This window comes from Lutra lutra, chromosome 7 (genome assembly GCF_902655055.1).
Source record: "Lutra lutra chromosome 7, mLutLut1.2, whole genome shotgun sequence".
Lineage (NCBI taxonomy): Eukaryota > Metazoa > Chordata > Mammalia > Carnivora > Mustelidae > Lutra > Lutra lutra.
Window position 1 is genome coordinate 61,299,181 of NC_062284.1, and position 17,495 is coordinate 61,316,675.

Genomic DNA, 17,495 nt, shown 5'->3' on the forward strand with positions numbered 1-17,495 from the left:
AAAGAGTATCTATGAAAAACTATACAGACAGCATATTAATGTGAAAGACAGCTTTCCCCAGTGATTAGGAATGAGGAAAATGTCCTCGTTTGCCTTGTCTATTTAAAATTGTATTAAGCATCCTAGCCAGTGCAGTAAGGCATGAAAAAGAAAATGTATCCAGATTGGAAAGAAAGAAGTAAAATTGGTTTTATTCTTAGACTGGAAAATCCTAAGGAATTTATAAAAATACTACTAGAACTATGTTAGTTTAACGAGTTTATAACATACAATAATATCAGTAGACAATATATTTGTATATATACCAATAAGAAATAGAAATTGAAATAAAAAGTACCAGTTAAAATAGCATCCAAATAAATCAGACACTTAAAGGATAAATCTGATAAAAGTTGCCTAAAAACCTCTTATTAAAAACTACAAAACATTGTTGAGAGCACTTTTTTTTTTAAGATTTTATTTATTTATTTGATAGAGAGATCACAAGTAGGCAGAGCAGCAGGCAGAGAGAGAGGGGGAAGCAGGCTCCCTGCTGAGCAGAGAGCACGATGTGGGGCTTGATCCCAGGACCCTGAGACCATGATCTGAGCCGAGGGCAGTGGCTTAACCCGCTGAGCCACCCAGGTGCCCCGAGAGCACTTTTTAAATAAACCTAAATAGATGGAGAGGTAGACTGTTTTTGTACATCTGAAGACTATCTTCGTAAGATACAGTTCTCCACAGACTGATTTATAAATAAATAAATGCTCTTCATGGGGCACATGCGTGCTCAGTTGGTTAAGCATCTACCTTCGGCTCAGGTCATGATCCCAGAGTCCCTTGCTCGCAAGGAGTCTGTTTTTCCCTCCACCCCTCACCCTGCTCTCATGCTCTCTCTCTCTCTCACACTCTGAAATAAATAAAATATTTAAAAAAAAAAATGCTCTTCCAGTGAAAATCCCAGCAGGGTTTTCTTGGTAGAAATTTTCAAGTTGTTTGTAAAATTTATATGGAAAAGCAAAGAACTGAGAATGGCTGTTTGATAAACAATTTCAATAAAGCATGTAGTTGGTAGAGTTACACTACCAGATTTTAAGACATACTATAAAGCTGAAGAATTTGGGATAAAGACTTATACATTAGTGAGACAGAACAGAGAATTCAGAAGTTGATACACATAAATACAAAGCCAGTGACGTCAATGAATTTTTGGCACAGTGCCAAGTCAGTTTAATGAGGAAATGATCTCAACAAATGGATGTGGAGCAATTTGATAGCTAGAAACTGCTCTCTCCTGCCTCCAAAAATAAAATGAGAACCTCAGTCATGACTTTATATATAAAAATTATGTCAAGATTTAAGAGTTAATGTCTTAGATTAAGTGTAAGTGCTTTAAAGTATACAATGTATAGAAGAAAATAAAGAGAAATATACCCTTTGTGATCTGTGACTCATAAAGATTTTTAAAATAGGGTACCAGAACCACAATCATTAATGTAAAAAATGTAATGAAATTGAATTTCTCAAGATTAAAAACTTGCTCTTCAGAAGACCTGTTAAAATTAAAAGATAAGTTATAAACTAAGAGAAATACTATAGAAAATATGCAGCCAATATAGGACCTGTATCTGTAATAAAGAATTTTTTAAAAAAGATTTTATTTATTGAGAGAGCACGAGTTTTTTTTGGAGGGGGGGTAGGCAGAGGGAGAAGCAGAGCCTGCTGAGCAGGTTAACCCAACTTAGAGCTGGATCCCAGGACCCCAAGATCACGACCGGAGCCGAAGTCACATGTCCAACTGACTGTGCCACCGAGGTGGCCCTTGTCTGTAATAAAGAAAAGACAATATAAACAGGAGGTACACAAACAGAAGATCAGGCACATGAAAAGTTATCAGTAGTCATTAAAAAATGCTTTATTAAAGCCTGATTAACAGATAGCCTCATCTTCTGGTGCAGTGCCAGCCTTGTCCCCAAGACATGATGGTGAAGGCTGGAGTAAACAGGCTTTGGCTGGCCTCCTCAGAGGGCATCCTGGGCCACATCGAGGACAAGATTGTGTCCTGCATCTTTAACACTGACACCCAGTCTTCCACCCTTGCTCATTTTCTGGTATGAGAATGAATTTGGCTATAAGAATCAGGTGGTGGGGGGCACCTGGGTGGCTCAGTGGTTAAGCCTCTGCCTTCAGCTCAGGTCATGATCTCGGGGTCCTGGGATCGAGTCCTGCGTCGGGCTCTCTGCTCTGCAGGGAGCCTGCCAGAGAGCCTGCTTCCTCCTCTCTCTCTCTCTGCTTGCCTCTCTGCCCACTTGTGATCTCTCTCTGTCAAATAAATAAAATCTTTAAAAAAGAAAAAAAAAAAAAAAAATCAGGTGGTGGACCTTATGGTCTGCATGGCTTCCAAGGAGTAACAGCCCCAGAAAGAGCAAGAAGAGAGAGGTTGAGAATCCTTGCCCCAGCACATGGATAATGTCTTTGACCTCTATACAATTTCTTCCCAGATTACCTGGAGAAGAGGATGGACTTAGGGAGTCCTGCCTTGTTATGTACCATCAATAAAGTGCACTGTACCCAGCTAAAAAGCATACACAAGAAGATATTAACATATACATTTAACTGGCTAAAATTAAGAAGACTGACCGTACCAAGTGCTGATTAGAATATAGAGCATATGAACTCTCTTGCATAGCTGGTGGGAATGTAAAACGGTATAGTCACTTTAGAAAACAGTTTGGTAGTTTCTTAAAATACTAAAAATAAGTCTGCCATACAACATAGTTATTTCACTTGTTTGCATTTATTCAACAGAAATGAAAGTGTGTGTCACATAAAATCTTATATTTGGGCACTCATAACAACTTTATTTTTAATAGCAAGAAAATTGCAAACAGCCAAGGTGTCCCTCAGCAGGTGAATGGATAAAGACATTTGGTATAGATACAAACAGTGGAATACCACTCAGCAGAAAGATGAAACAAACTATTGATACACTCAGCAACAAGGATCAGTCTCAGAATAATTATGCTGGATGATAAGCAGTTGGCTTCAACCTTTCCCCCAAGTTAACATTTCTATTCTATGTTAAGAAAGAAAAAAAAAACAACAACAAAACCTAATATATAGGACAGTGTTTGCCTAGACAGGGTTGGGATGGATGTTGGAGGCAGAGGGAAAGATGGAGGGATTGTATAAGAAGTTTATCCAGTTACAATTACAAGGACATCTTGGAGTTGATGTTACCTTTAATTGTTGTGATGGTTTCACAGTGGTATATGTATGTCAGAGTTCATTAAGTTGAATGTGTGGTATTATATGTTACAGATCAATAAAGCTATAAGAGAAAAAAAGGAAAAACACGTTTACTTATAGGACTGTTGGCTGTTTGATATGGAAAAATGGGAAGTTTATTGTTGAATTTTTACTTATCTTTACACAGGGATACAGTGTTCTCTCAAATAATAGAACATTTAAAAACATTAGTAAGATTAAAGGAGAGAAATTTTATGATACTAGCAAATGCTGTAAAAATTAAAATTCAACATCCATTCTTTAGAAAAACTTTTTTATTGTGGTAGAATATATTCATCATAAACTTTACTTTTTTTTTTTTTTAAGATTTTATTTATTTGTCAGAGAGAGAGAGAGCGAGAGTGAGCACAAGCAGATAGAGTGGCAGGCAGAGGCAGAGGGAGAAGCAGGCTCCCTGCTGAGCAAGGAGCCCGATGTGGGACTCGATCCCAGGACGCTGGGATCATGACCTGAGCCGAAGGCAGCGGCTTAACCCACTGAGCCACCCAGGCGTCCCTAAACTTTACTATCTTAACCATTTGTTGTTGTTGTTTTAAAGATTTATTTGACAGAGAGAGAAACAGTGAAAGAGGGAACACAAGCAGGGGAAGTGGGAGAGGGAGAAGCAGGCCTTCCGCCGAGCAGGGAACCTGATGTGGGGCTGATCCCAGGACCCTGGGATCATGACCCGAGCTGAAGGCAGACACTCAACTGACTGAGCCACCCAGGTGCCTCTATCTTAACTATTTTTAAGTGCACAGTTCAATGGTATTAAATATACTCACACTGTTGCTAATAACTGTTATCACCATAACTTTCCTTATGTTAAAGAGCTGAAACTGTGAATCCATTAAAACCATAACTCCTCTTTTCCCTCTTCCCCCATCCTCTGGCAGTCACCATTTTACTTTGTCTTTATGATTTTGACCAAGTACTTCATATAAGTGGAATCATTTAGTATTTGTCTTTTTGTGACTGGTTCATCTCACTTAATATTACCTTCTCAGGGTTCACTGATGCTACAGCTTATTGTAGAATTTCCTTCCTTTTTAAAGGCTGAATAATATTCCATTGATAGACTGTACTATATTTTGCTTAACCATGCATCCATTGATGGACACTCCTGTCTTCCTCGTTGTAGCGATTGTGAATAATGCTGGTGTGTACAGGTATCTTTTTGAGATCCTGCTTTTAGTTTTTTTGGGTATATATCCAGAAGAGGAATTTTGGGATCATATTGTAATTCTTTTTTTAATTTTTTGAGGAACTTTCCTACTGTTTCCTGTAGCATCTGTGCTATTCAATATTCCCACTAACAGTGCCCAAGGGTTCTAATTTTTCTACATCCTCACCAGCACCTTTTTTTTTTTTTTTAATGGTACCCCATCCAAATGTATGTGAGGTGTGGTATCTCATTGTAGTTTTGATTTGCACTTCCCTGAAGATTACTGGTGTTGAGCATCTTTTCATGTGCTTATTAGCCATTTGTCTGTTTACTCTGTAGAAATGCCTATTCAAGTTTGCTCCTCATTTTTGATCTGGGTTGTTCGGGGTTTTTTTTTGGTTGTTGTTGAGTTTTAGGAGTTCTCTCTATATTCTGTGTATTATCTCCTACCAAAATGTGTTTTTTTGCAAATCTCCGATTCTTGGGTTACCTTTTTATTTTTTGTTTACTGTCTTTTGACAGAAAATATTAAAAAATCTTCATGACTCTTGTATTTTTTTTCTTTTGCTGTCTGTGCCTTTAATGTTGTATCCAAGAAGTGATCACCAAATCCAGTGTTATGAAGCATTTGTTTTGTTTTTTCTTCTAAGAGTTTTATTGATTTAGGTCTTATATTTAGGTCCTTGATCCATTTTGAGTTAATATTTTTATATGTGGTGTTAATATAAGGATCCAGTTTCACTCTTTCGCATGTGGATACCTAGTGTTCCCAGCACCATTTGTTGAAAACACTGTCCTGTCCATACTGAATGATCTTGGTTGGCACTGTTGTTCAAAAATTAATTGACCATATATGCAAGGATTTATTTTTGGGCTGTCTGTTGTATTCCATTGGTCTATTTGTCTGCCTTTATGTTGGTCCTACACTGTTTTGATTATGGTAGCTTTGTAGTAAGTTTTGAAATCAGGAAGTGTGAGTACTCCCGTTTTGTTATGTTCAAAGATTTTTTTTGGCTAGTCATATGAGTTGAGATTCCATATGAATTTCAGAATGAATTTTTTTGTTTGTGCAAAAAATGTCATTATGATTTTAACGAGGATTAAACTGAATCGGTAGATTGCTTTGGGTAGTATTGACATTTTAATGTTAAATCTTAAAATCCATGAGCATGGGATGTGCTTCTTTTTCTGTTGTGTTTAATTTCTTTCAGAAGTGTTTTGTGGTTGTAATTGTCTAAGTATTTCCATGTGGAGGAATTTTGCAACAGTGTTGATAAAGGATATTGGTCTGGTTTTTTGTAAAATGTCTTTAGGTTTGGTATCAGAGTAATGTTGGCCTCATAGAATGAGTTGGGAAATGTACCCTTTTTCAGTTTTTTGGATAAGTTTTATAGTGATTGAGATATTTGTCCTTTAAGTGTTCAGTAGAATTTATCAGTGAAGCTTTCAAGTCCAGGGCTTTTTGGGTAGGTTTTTGATTAGTGATTCAGTCTCCTTACTCGTTTTAGGTCTGTCTGATTGGCTGTTTCCCTGGGTAGATTTTGTATTTCTAGGAATTTGTTCATTTCATTTAGGTGGTCCAGTTTGTTGGTTTACAGTTTTTTATAGTGCTCTCTTGTAATCTTTTATTTTTGTAGAATTAATTTCATTTTGGATTTAGTAATGAGTCCACTTTCTTTTTTTCTTTGTCTAGGTAAAAGTATACTAGTTTTGTTGATCTCTTTGAATAAGCAACTTTTGGTTTCATTGATTGTCTTTATTTTTCTATTACATATTTCATTTATCTCTGTTCTAATCTTTATTTTCTTTTTATTTAGCTTTGTTCCTTTTTCCTAGTTCTTTTGTTGGGTCCCCCAATAATGGGTCCATGGTCAAAGGAGCGAGACTGATACAAAGCGAAGGTCAAGCAAAGCTTTATTTCGCGCCAAGCATCAAGAATCAAACTGACCGTCAAACAGACCGTTCGGGGCGCCTCTTACAGAGAGGACGACCCCTCCCTGCCTCACAGACTAACTTTTTATAGAGCAAAGACCATGTGGTTGAACCTGGCCACACACAGGTGGCCAATGAGATTGCAACACACAGAGAAAGCTGCACAGTCATGCTAGGTCACACACGGGTGGCCAATTGAACTACAATTCACCCCATAGTAGCTATTTGAACTAGCCTATCACCTTGGTCAGAATTGGTGCCCAAAAGGTGACCAAAAGGTGGGGCCCACACTCCTTGGTAGCTAGGGAGACAATATGCATACTCCACTGATTGGATGTTTCCACCAGACCCGACTCATCCCTGGTTGGGGCTGTTCTCTCCATCTGACCTGACCAACCCTTGTATTTGGGGCTTTGTTACCTGGGACTGGTTTCCCGGACTTGCTTTTAAGTAAGTTCCCCTGGGGGAGGAGGGTCAATTTAAGTTTTACTGTATAAACAACAAAATGGCTGTTCAACCGGGGTGGGGAGGCTCTGGCTGAATAGGCCCTTACACTTTAAGTTGTAAAGTTAGGTTGTTAATTTGGGAGGTCTTTCTTGTTTTTTAATGTAAGCATTTAGAGCTGCTGTGTTTTTCCTATAAAACCACTCATGCTGTGTCTGTAGTTTTGGTGTGTTGTATTTTTGTTTTCCTTTGTCTCTCAGTATCTCCTAATTTCCTTTGTTGATTTCTTCTTTAATCCATTGTTTAAAAGTGTGTTGTTTAATATCCACAGTTTTGTGATTCATCCAGTGTTCTTTTGTTTCTGATTTCTGACTTCATCCTTTCCTGGGCAGAGAAAGTAATTTGCATGATATCTTTTTTAAATCTCTTCAGACTTAATTTGTGACCTAACCTGTGATCTATCCCAGAAGATACCCCATATGCAGTTGGAGAAGATTGTGCATTCTCTTGTTGGATAAGGTGTTCTGTATATGCCTTTTAGATCTAGTTGGTTTGGGGCGCCTGGGTGGCTCAGTGGGTTAACCCTCTGCCTTCGGCTCAGATCATGATCTCAGGGTCCTGGGATCGAGCCCCACATGGGGCTCTCTGCTCAGCAGGTAGCCTGCTCCCCCGCCCTTCCTCTCTGCCTACTTGTTCTCTCTCTCTCTCTCTGTCAAATAAATAGATCTAGTTGGTTTATTGTGTTGAATCCTCTGTTTCCTTACTTATTTTCTGTCTGGTTTTTCTATCCATTATTGTGAGTGGGGTTTTGAAGTCTCTAGCTATTATTGCAGAACTGTGTGTTTTTGCCTTTAATTCTTTTCAGTTTTTGCTTCATATATTTTGATGGGTTGTCATTAGGTATATTCATGTTTATAATTGTTACTTGTTCTGGATGTATTGAAACTTTTATTAATACATAATGTTCTTTTTTTGTCTCTTGCAACTTTTTTTTTTTTTTTTTAAAGATTTTATTTTGAGAGAGTGAGAGCGCCGAAGTAGGGAGAGGGGCAGAGAGTGTGGGAGAGAATCTCATGCATATTTAATGCTGACTCTGATTCAGCCCAGTGTGGGGCCTGATCTTGAGATCATGACCCAAGCCGAAACCAAGAGTTGGATGCTTAACCGACTGAGCCACCCAGGTGCCCCAGCTTTTTTTTATTTAATATTTATTTTGTTTGATATTAGTGTAGCCACTCCTACTCTTTTTTTGGTTATCATTTTCAGGGAATATCTTTTCCTAGCCTTTCACTTTCAACTTGTTTGTGTCTTTGGATCTTGGGTCTTGTGTGGACAAGGTATAACTAGATCATGTGTGGGTTTTTTTTTTTTTTTTTTAAAGATTTTATTTATTTATTTGACAGGGAAAGAGGTCACAAGTAGGCAAAGAAGCAGGCAGGGGGTGGGAAGCAGGCTCCCTGCTGGGCAGAGAGCCTGTTGTGGGGCTTGATCCCAGGCCCTGAGATCATGACCTGAGCCAGAGGCAGAGGCATAACCCACTGAGTCACCCTGGCACCAGATCAAGTGTTTTTATCAGTTTTTCCAGTCTGTCTTTGATGGGAGAATTTAATGCATTTGCATTTAAAATAATGACTGATAGGAGGAACTTCTGTCATTGTGCTTTTTCTTATTCATTTTGTATTTGCTGTGTATGCCTTGAAGCCTTTTTGGCCCTTAATTTCCTGCATTATTATCATTTGTGTTTAGTAGGTATTTTGTAGTGAATTTTTCAGATTCTTTCCTCATTTTCTTTAATGTGTACTGTGTAACTATTTTCTTTGTGGTTAACATGGGATTACATTTAATATCCTAAATTTATAAGACACTAGGTTGAATTTATGTAATTTAACTTCAATAACATGCAGAAATTCTCCTTTACACCTCCATCCCTACCCTTTTCAGTTGCTTATGTCACAGTTTTACAACTTTATATATTGTTCAAAAAGACAAACTAAAACTTTAAAAAAATACTAATTTTCCAAATTATCTAGAAAACAGAATTTCAAGTTACAAACCAAAATTAAAGTAATAATAGCTTTTACACTAATAAATTTTTTTCCTCTTAAAAGTATTAGTCTCTTAAATCCTGTAGGAAACAAAGTACAGTTACAAATCATTGTTATAATAATATTAACTTTTGTAATTGCCCACGTGTTTACCTTTAGTGAGATCTTTATTTTTCCATATGGCTTTGAGTTATTGTCTAGTGTCCTTTCATTTCATCTTGCAGAATTCCTTTGGACATTTCTTGCAAGTAGGCTTAATGGTCATGAACTTCATCAGTTTGTTTATTTTTCAAGATTTTATTAATTTATTTGACAGTGATAGCACAACCTGGGGAGAAACAGGCTGGAGAGGGAGAAGCGGGCTCCCCGCTGAGCAGGGAGCCCAGTGACAGGCTAGATCCCATCATGGGCAGACAATTAATGACTGAGCCACCCAGGTGCCCCTAAATAAATAAAATCTTTATAAAGAAATTTAAATTTGTTTGGAAATGCAGAGGACCTAGAAATAGGGCTATCTTGAACAGTGATGGTAGGGGGTTTGCTGTATTGGATGTCAAGACATGTAAAATGACCACATATAATACAGGGTGAAACTGGCTTGGGTATAAAGTAAGTAGGTTAATAGAATGGATTCAGACATATACGGACACTTAATTGGCAGAGGATTGTGGAAGGGATGATCTTTTTAAATTGTGGTAGGCTCATTGAATATGGGAAAGAGTGAAACTTGTTTTATTCACTATACATAGGAATAATTTCTATGAGATTATAGACCTAATTGTGGAAAGCTGAGCAATACAACTTCGGAAGATAATACAAGAATATATGTATGATCTCATATTAGGAAAAGATTCTTTTTTTAAATGTTAGTTTTCAAGATTTGTATTTTCTTTTTAAGATTTTATTTGTTAGAGAAAGAGAAACAGAGTACAGGCAGGGGGAGCAGCAAGTGGAGGGAGAAACAGGTTCTCCCTTGAGCAGGGCCCTATATGGGACTTGATCAGGGTCATAGGATCATGACTTGAGCTAAAGGCAGACATTTAACTGACTTGATCCAGCCAGGCGCCCTGTTTATTGTAATTGTAAGTGCCACAATAACAAATGTACCATAATGTTGTATCATGACCAAAAGGCATATTGAGAACCCAGAAGACATTGATAATGTTAGAGGACCTTGGTGAGATAATATTAGGAAGCATTTAAATAGAAATAAGGGAATACCACTCTTCTTGAGACAGGTTTCTGTTCTTGGCTTCTGTGGATATTCACTGTTCTGGCTCTCCCCTTAATCCTGCCTTTGGTAGCTCTTTTTTTTTCTGGGTTTTAGGTGAAGGGTAGGAGGATCCCTGGTATACTGTGAAGGGGAGCAGAGAAGTACAGTAACTTTGATCTCTAGCAGCATAAAGGAATCAAGTGCACAGTGGGCTAATAAAGTATAAGGAATTGGTTTGTTGTTCTTGCCTTTGTGTGGAGTTAGTCCATTTTCATGGCTTCAGATGTAGTCTCTGCCACAATGACAGTTCTATTTTTTTTTTTAAGTTCTTACTTATTCATTAATCTCTATTCAGTAATCTCTATGCCCAAAATGGGGCTTGAACTCCTTACCCAGAGAGCAAGAGTCACATGTTCTTCCAACTGAGCCAGCCAGGTGCCCTGACAGTTCTGATTTTTATTGTGTGCCTTGTTTGATTATGTTGCTGGCACTTCAGTCTTACATACCCTAAAGAGAACTGAGCTCTATCCTTCCCAATCCACTCCTTTCATGAACTCCCCTATTTACTGGAACACCATTTTCCCATTTATCCACAGTTGAAACTTTAGCATTGTCTTCGATTTCCTATGAGGGATTAAGATGTCTTAAAGTATTTTAAGAGGTTTTCTTCTGAAGTACTATCTTGTGTATTTAGTAGCTATTATTTTCAAAAGAAAAAGTTGAAAAGGGACCTTTACTTAGTACAATCCTTAGCTTATGGAGGCTTAGAAAAGCCTTAATGATTGAAAGAGGTCAAAGTCTGTAGCTTTGTCCTGAGGGCAACTTTACTTCTGTAGTAGAATTAATATATGTATGAACTAATTAGCAAAACTAGAAAATAAATCTGTTCTCAGATCAGTAGTAGAACCTCTGTTAATACCCACCTCCATTGTGAGGGTGTCTCTGGCTACCCTTTTAAATACAATTTTTTTTTTTTTTTTTAAATTTGACAGAGAGAAATCACAAGTAGGCAGAGAGGCAGGCAGAGAGAGAGGAGGAAGCAGGCTCCCCACTGAGCAGACAGCCCGATGTGGGGCTTGAACCCAGGACCTGGGATCATGACCTGAGCCGAAGGCAGCGGCTTAACCCACTGAGCCACCCAGGCGCCCCTCTGGCTACCCTTTTAAAAATGCAGCACTCTCCCCTCAAAATACATAGTTGTACATGCTCACTCACTATACATTACTACTTATTTCCTGTCTCTGCTTTTTTTTTTTCTTTCCTCATAAATACTTAACACAATCCAATGTATTTTCCTCATTTGTCTGGTTTATTGCCTGTCTTGCCCTCTTCTCCCAACTTAAGTGTAAGCTCCATGAAGGCAGGGATTTTTGTTATTCTTGGCTGATGATTTTAACTGCAAAGTCTTATCCATCGTAAACATTGGAATATATAAATACTGAGGTGTTAGAGGCCTTTGTGAATTATGTGAGTAAATGAATTAGGTTATAAAAGTTGGACGGTAGATGTTTCCCAAAATTTGGTTTGCCTTTTGCTGCTTGTTCAGTCAAAAGACAAAACCAAGCCAAAGAACAGGGAAAAAGAGTAAGGGTTTTACTTGCTACCAGTAAGGAGAACATCAGGACTATTTCCACAAGCAATGTCCTCACGAACAACAACACTGCGAAAGTTTTAAGCTAAGGGCTATTCAGGAAGGGGCGTGACTATGGAGAGTTCTATATAGAATGGGGGCAAAAGTCATCCTGGTTGACAGAATCCAGGTCCTAGTTGATTGAATCCATGTGGGCCAGCAAAGGTTGGCATCATCAGTTCTCTGTTCCAATTAGCTCACTGTTGGAGTGCTCAGAAGGTTTTGAATCCTGCAAAAATGACTCAAGAATGTAGGATACGTGTTAGGTCATTGTTTACTTTTGAAACAGCACTGGGAATTTTATTATTGATTGATTGTCTTTGATAGGGTTAGGCTAATTCCTGGTCTGGTAGAGACTGTTAGTTTTTGCATTCCCTCTGTTCTCTTAGAATCCTTAACTGTGGAGGTTTTTTTTTGTTTTGTTTTGGGGTTTTTTTGTGTGTGTGTGTGTGTGTGTGCGTGCGCGCGCACGCGCGCGCGTGTTTGTTGTTTTTTGTAATTCCCACACCTAAGCAAGTTCTGCAAGAAGTGTGCTTGGGCAAGTAGTACAGGTAGGAGATAGAACACATAATGGCTGGGGGCCTAAAAGAACTTCTTGTGTGTTAAGACAGCTATGACTGGTCTTTTTTTCCCCCTAGGTATCCCTAACCCTGTCTGCCTACACAGAGAGTACTAACTAGCAGAATAATTGGGTCAAGTACTTTCAAGCTCTGAACATTTTTTTCCTATTTTTAATCTTTACATATTTATGCTACATTTTGTGGTTATTCTCTGAATGATGTTAGCCTTAGGGACCCTTTAGATAAAGTTGTTCATTGGAGTCTTACTTAATGTTCAGAGCAAATACACTTTATGAAGTCAGGTTGCAGTTTTGATTCAGCTTTGTTATGATAATTAAGCAAAATATTTGAATTAAATGTGAATGCTACTCAGTCATATTTTATGCGACTGTAGGCAAAGATTTTGGATTTTAGGCTTAGAACCAGCTAAGTCCTCTCTGAGGATTGACCATTAAAATGCAAAATACAGTCTTTGTTTCTCTTCAGCTGTCTTCTTTATGGGAATGGGCAGTTTGCTTAGAGAATGAAGCCAGTCACCTCTTAACCTAGATCTTCTTCCATTTCATTTGATTAAATAGTAATATTTAGTATTATGTAGGGGCGCCTGGGTGGCTCAGTGCGTTTGAGCCTCTGCCTTCGGCTCAGGTCATTATCTCAAGGTCCTGGGATCGATTCCCGCATCGGGTGCTCTGCTCAACAGGGAGCCTGCTTTCCCCTCTCTCTCTGCCTGCCTCTCTGCCTACTTGTGATCTCTCTGTCAAATAAAAAAATATATATTTAGTATTATGTAGTATTATGATTTCACTGCTTTTCCATTGATAAATTTTTTGCTCCTATGCTGAGTTCAGGCTGTACTCTTTTTTTTTTTTTTAAGATTTCATTCATTTATTTGAGAGAGCGTGCACGTAAGCGCATAAGCAGGGGGAAGGGACTGAGCAGGGAGCCCCATGCAGGACTCAGTCCCAGGACCCTGAGATCATGACCTGGGCAGAAGACTGGCACTTAACTGACTGAGCCCCAGGAGCCCCAGGCTGTCTGTTGAATATATTTTGTTGTCAGAGGGCAACAGTAACAGCTGTGTCTCTGGAGCCAGACTGATGGGCTTTGATCCTGGTTCTGCCTCTTATTGTTGGACTTCTGAATCTCAGCTTCTGCAAAATAGGAATAGTAATGTTTCAAGGGCTATTTTGACAGTTAAATGAGTTAAAACATACTGTGTTTAATTAAAACAGGTACATGATAAGGCTAAGTAGATACTTGTTGTTTTCATTTGTAAAATAAAAAGTGTAAGGGCACCTGGGTGGCTCAGTCATTAAGGGACTGCCTTTGGCTCAGATCATGATCTCAGAGTCCTGGGATTGAGCCTGGCAGGGAAGCCTGCTTCTCCCTCTCCCACTTCCCTAGCTTGTGTTCCCTCTCTTGCTGTCTCTCTCTCTGTCAAATAAATAGATCTTTAAAAGAAAAAAAAGTAGGGACGCCTGGGTGGCTCAGTTGGTTAAGCAGCTGCCTTCGGCTCAGGTCATGATCCCAGCGTCCTGGGATCGAGTCCCACATCGGGCTCCTTGCTTGGCGGGGAGCCTGCTTCTCCCTCTGCCTCTGCCTGCCATTCTGTCTGCCTGTGCTCGCTCGCTCTCCTCTCTCTCTGACAAATAAATAAAATCTTAAAAAAAAAGAAAAATGTAAAAAAAAAAGAAAAAGAAAAAAAGTATAGTATACAGTGATTATCTTTTCAGGATAACAGAGAAAACCTTTTCTGATCATGCTAAATAGCATCTCCTATTAACTCTTCATCCCTTACCCTCCTATATTTTATCATGTGGCACTTACCATTTCTTGATATTAAAGGTTAAGTTTGTTTTCTCCTACTGGAGTATAAACTCTGTGAGGGTAAGAACTTTGTATTATTCATAGTTGTGTTCCCTCTGGTGCCTAAAACAGTATGTCTGACTTATAATAGGAATTCAACAAATATTTGGTTAATAGATGAATAAATTAAGGTATATGATGGCAACTAAAGGTTTTTTAGGGGGCATCTGTTAGATCATTTTAATGAGTTACTGCTTTCTGTGAGGGAACACATTTTGTTTTGGCAGTGCCTCTGAACTTTTGTTGCTAAAGTCACTTAAAATCTTATCCGTCTCTTTTGTTAAGCTATATGTGAAACAGAGCCTGAACAGCCTGTTCGACATTACCCATTATGGGTGAAAGTAGAAGGTGAAGTAGATCCAGAGCCAGTTTATATCCCAACGCCTTCTGTCATTGAGCCTATGAAGCCATTGTTGTTGCCTCAGCCAGAAGTGTTACCTGCTACTGTGAAGGGCAAAGTGCTCACTGGAATTAAACCTGCACGGGCTTATACTCCCAAACCCAATCCTGTGGTAAGCCCAGAGTTTCATCTTTTGTTGCAAGTTACAAAAGTCATTTGTAAAGATAATGGATTTCAACCAGATTTTTGGTTTGTATTCTGTGAATCATTTTGCTTTTAAGTAATACACCTGTAAGCATCAATCTTTAATTAGCTTAATTGCTGGCACTTTAAATGTCATTAAAAGTGGAGTGAATATACTAAGAATTCCTACTGTTTTTAAGGATAGCCAAATCTCTCTTCAGGAAGATCATATAAAGTTGTGTTCAAAAGTGTTTTAAAGATCCTGTTCTTACTCCTGTAATGTAGGATATTGAGTAATTGAGAGGTAGTGCATACATATTTTTAGTAGGAAAGCATTCGGAAAAGTTTTAAGAAGTAACTCATCTTTTTAAAGCTGACTTCTTTATATACAGTAACAGTAAAGATTTAAGTAATAGTTCATATATGACTATGAAGATTGATAGGTAAAAGAGCTGATGCTTTTTCTGTTAAGAGCTTAAGCATTTCTGATGATTAAATCCGTTTCAGTCTTAAAGATGCCTTAGTGTGGTGCTATTCAATGTGGTCTTTGTGCCGATCCAAAACTACTTGTTACTAGGATATGATGAAATAAATATAGAAAATGGGAGTAACTATTTAGAAACTTTTACAGATACTTGATAGAATAATTTTATATGTATTAAACCTAATACTAAAATACTTGGGCTTGTATTTTACATGTCTTTTGTTTTTCTAAAAACATTTTACAAAAGGATCAGTCTGTGTTGGATTGGTAATTCAGAAATGTGTCCTCATTGCAGATAATTTGAGAAGCACTGCTCTGATGTGACCTGAGATTTCTTGGTAGAGAACCAGATCCTTTCTGACTGCCCGAGATTTAACACCTATTGATTCTGCTCGTTAAAATTTGCATTTAAAAATTTCAAATGTTGTAATAGAGATAAAGATGAAACATTCTTTTCCTTTTGGAGTCTAGAATGTTTTTTCCCCCACTGTATTGAATGTTTTGTTTTATGAAACTTACAGATTCGGGAAGAGGACAAGGATCCAGTGTACTTGTACTTTGAGAGTATGATGACTTGTGCCCGAGTTCGAGTATATGAACGAAAAAAAGAGGAACAGAGACAACCATCACCATCCCCATCCCCATCATTTCAGCAGCAGGGCTCATGTCAGTCTAGTCCCGAGAACTGTAGTGTAAAGGTGATTTACTTATTGCCTAATTTGTCTTTTTAACTTCCATTTCCCTGTTGCTAGTATTAGAATTTACATCACTATCAGAAAAATTTGGAGTCATTCTTGAAGGGCAGAGAAATGTCATATGATGAGTGTATCAGTTTGTTTCTCTGCATATTTGTTTTAGAGAACAATCCCTTAAGGTTATTTAAAGTACTATTCTTTCTGAAGCTGAAGTAATTTTTAAAAGTTTATAAACATTTCTGAGTTTTATTAAATCATTTTTCTGTGATTATTAGGATTTGTATCTGCATTAGTGATTTTTCAGATTAACTGAAGCTTGTTCTATTAAACATCGAATTTTTTGCCTTCTTTACTAGAATACACTACATATAAAGTGTGCTGTTAATTTTTTTCTTGGTGACTCAGTTACTGTCAAGGACATTAGAGAGCTAGGCTGTTCGTTTTTGCCAAGGCTTATATAATATGATAGTAATGCAGCTGTGCATATAGATGTGAAGCTGTTGACACTTGAGTCTTTCTGCTGTTTTAGGCTTCTTTCAGAAATTCAATGTTTATGTCCTAGTTTCTGTTGGTAATTATTTTGTGTTGAAGTATTTGTGTTATACCCTTCTTTAGGAACCTGATTCTGAACAGCAGCCATTGAAACCAGTCACCTGTGACCTAGAGGATGATTCTGATAAATTGCAAGGTCTGTTTGAAAATTAAGTCTTAAGTCATTTTATAGTAATTATGGGACACACACACACACCCAAAACATTTTTACCTACCCCTTTTCTAGCTTCTTCTAAAAATAGAGATGGTAGAGAAGTCTTTTCCTATTATTTGGACTGTTTATCACTCCTACTAAAAAATAAAATTCATTCATGTTGATATGGCATGTTATTTCATGAGACACTTAGGATATGGTTAATGATTCTCTCTCTTGTTTTTTTAAGATTTATTTATTAGAAACAGTACAAGTGGGGGGCAGGGGCAGAGGGAGAGAGAGAGAGTCCTTAAGCAGACTCCCAGCTGAGCGTGGAGCCCAATGTGGGGCATGATCCCAGGACCCCGAGGTCATGACCTGAGCCCAAATCAAGAGTTGGATGCTTAACTGAGCCACCCAAGCGTGCCCTCCCTTTTTAATGGCATGATACACATGAAAAGTGGTATTATTTTTATAGCATATTGAGGTATTTGGGGGAGGCTGCTGGGGTAAAGAGAACCTGTCTGAGAACATAGCCACCTTGAAGGCTGAGGGCATCTATATCCTGACATACTTGTAATTAGCACAATGGTTGGGGGATTGTGCTGTAGAAATCAGTGAAACAGACATCCAGTTAACACGTTGCTATGAATATAAATACCTGGTGAGCTAAATAATCTGCGCATAATGTAGAAATGGAGCAGTCATATCTAGTGTCACAGAAGTAATTCAGAAGTATTTGCAGTAGAAGCTAGAAGTAGAATACACTTTTTAACCACAATAGTGGTTAAAAATAGTCTCTCTCTTGTTCTTTAGGATTGAATCTAGCTATCACATGTTACAAAGTGTCTTGCAAGTGTCTTTGCTTTTCCTGTATGGATAGCAGAACACCAAACTATATCAAATCTTAACCTTGGTTATAGGTCATGCTTTGTTTGCAAGGTGTTAACACTTTCTTATATAATAGTTACGGCTTTTGGAGCAGT

At 38.0% G+C, this 17,495-nt stretch overlaps 1 protein-coding gene across 20 annotated transcripts in view; it reads left to right on the plus strand.

The window, feature by feature from the left end:
* Positions 1 to 17,495, plus strand: part of MGA (MAX dimerization protein MGA) — a 176,461-nt gene that overhangs the window by 130,273 nt on the left and 28,693 nt on the right. For all 20 annotated transcript variants that reach the window (XM_047736813.1, XM_047736812.1, XM_047736824.1 and 17 more), the window contains exons 10-12: positions 14,408 to 14,634; positions 15,651 to 15,827; positions 16,440 to 16,512. In XM_047736813.1, the coding sequence (XP_047592769.1) occupies positions 14,408 to 14,634; positions 15,651 to 15,827; positions 16,440 to 16,512 (477 nt within the window). The remainder of the gene's footprint in view (positions 1 to 14,407; positions 14,635 to 15,650; positions 15,828 to 16,439; positions 16,513 to 17,495) is intronic.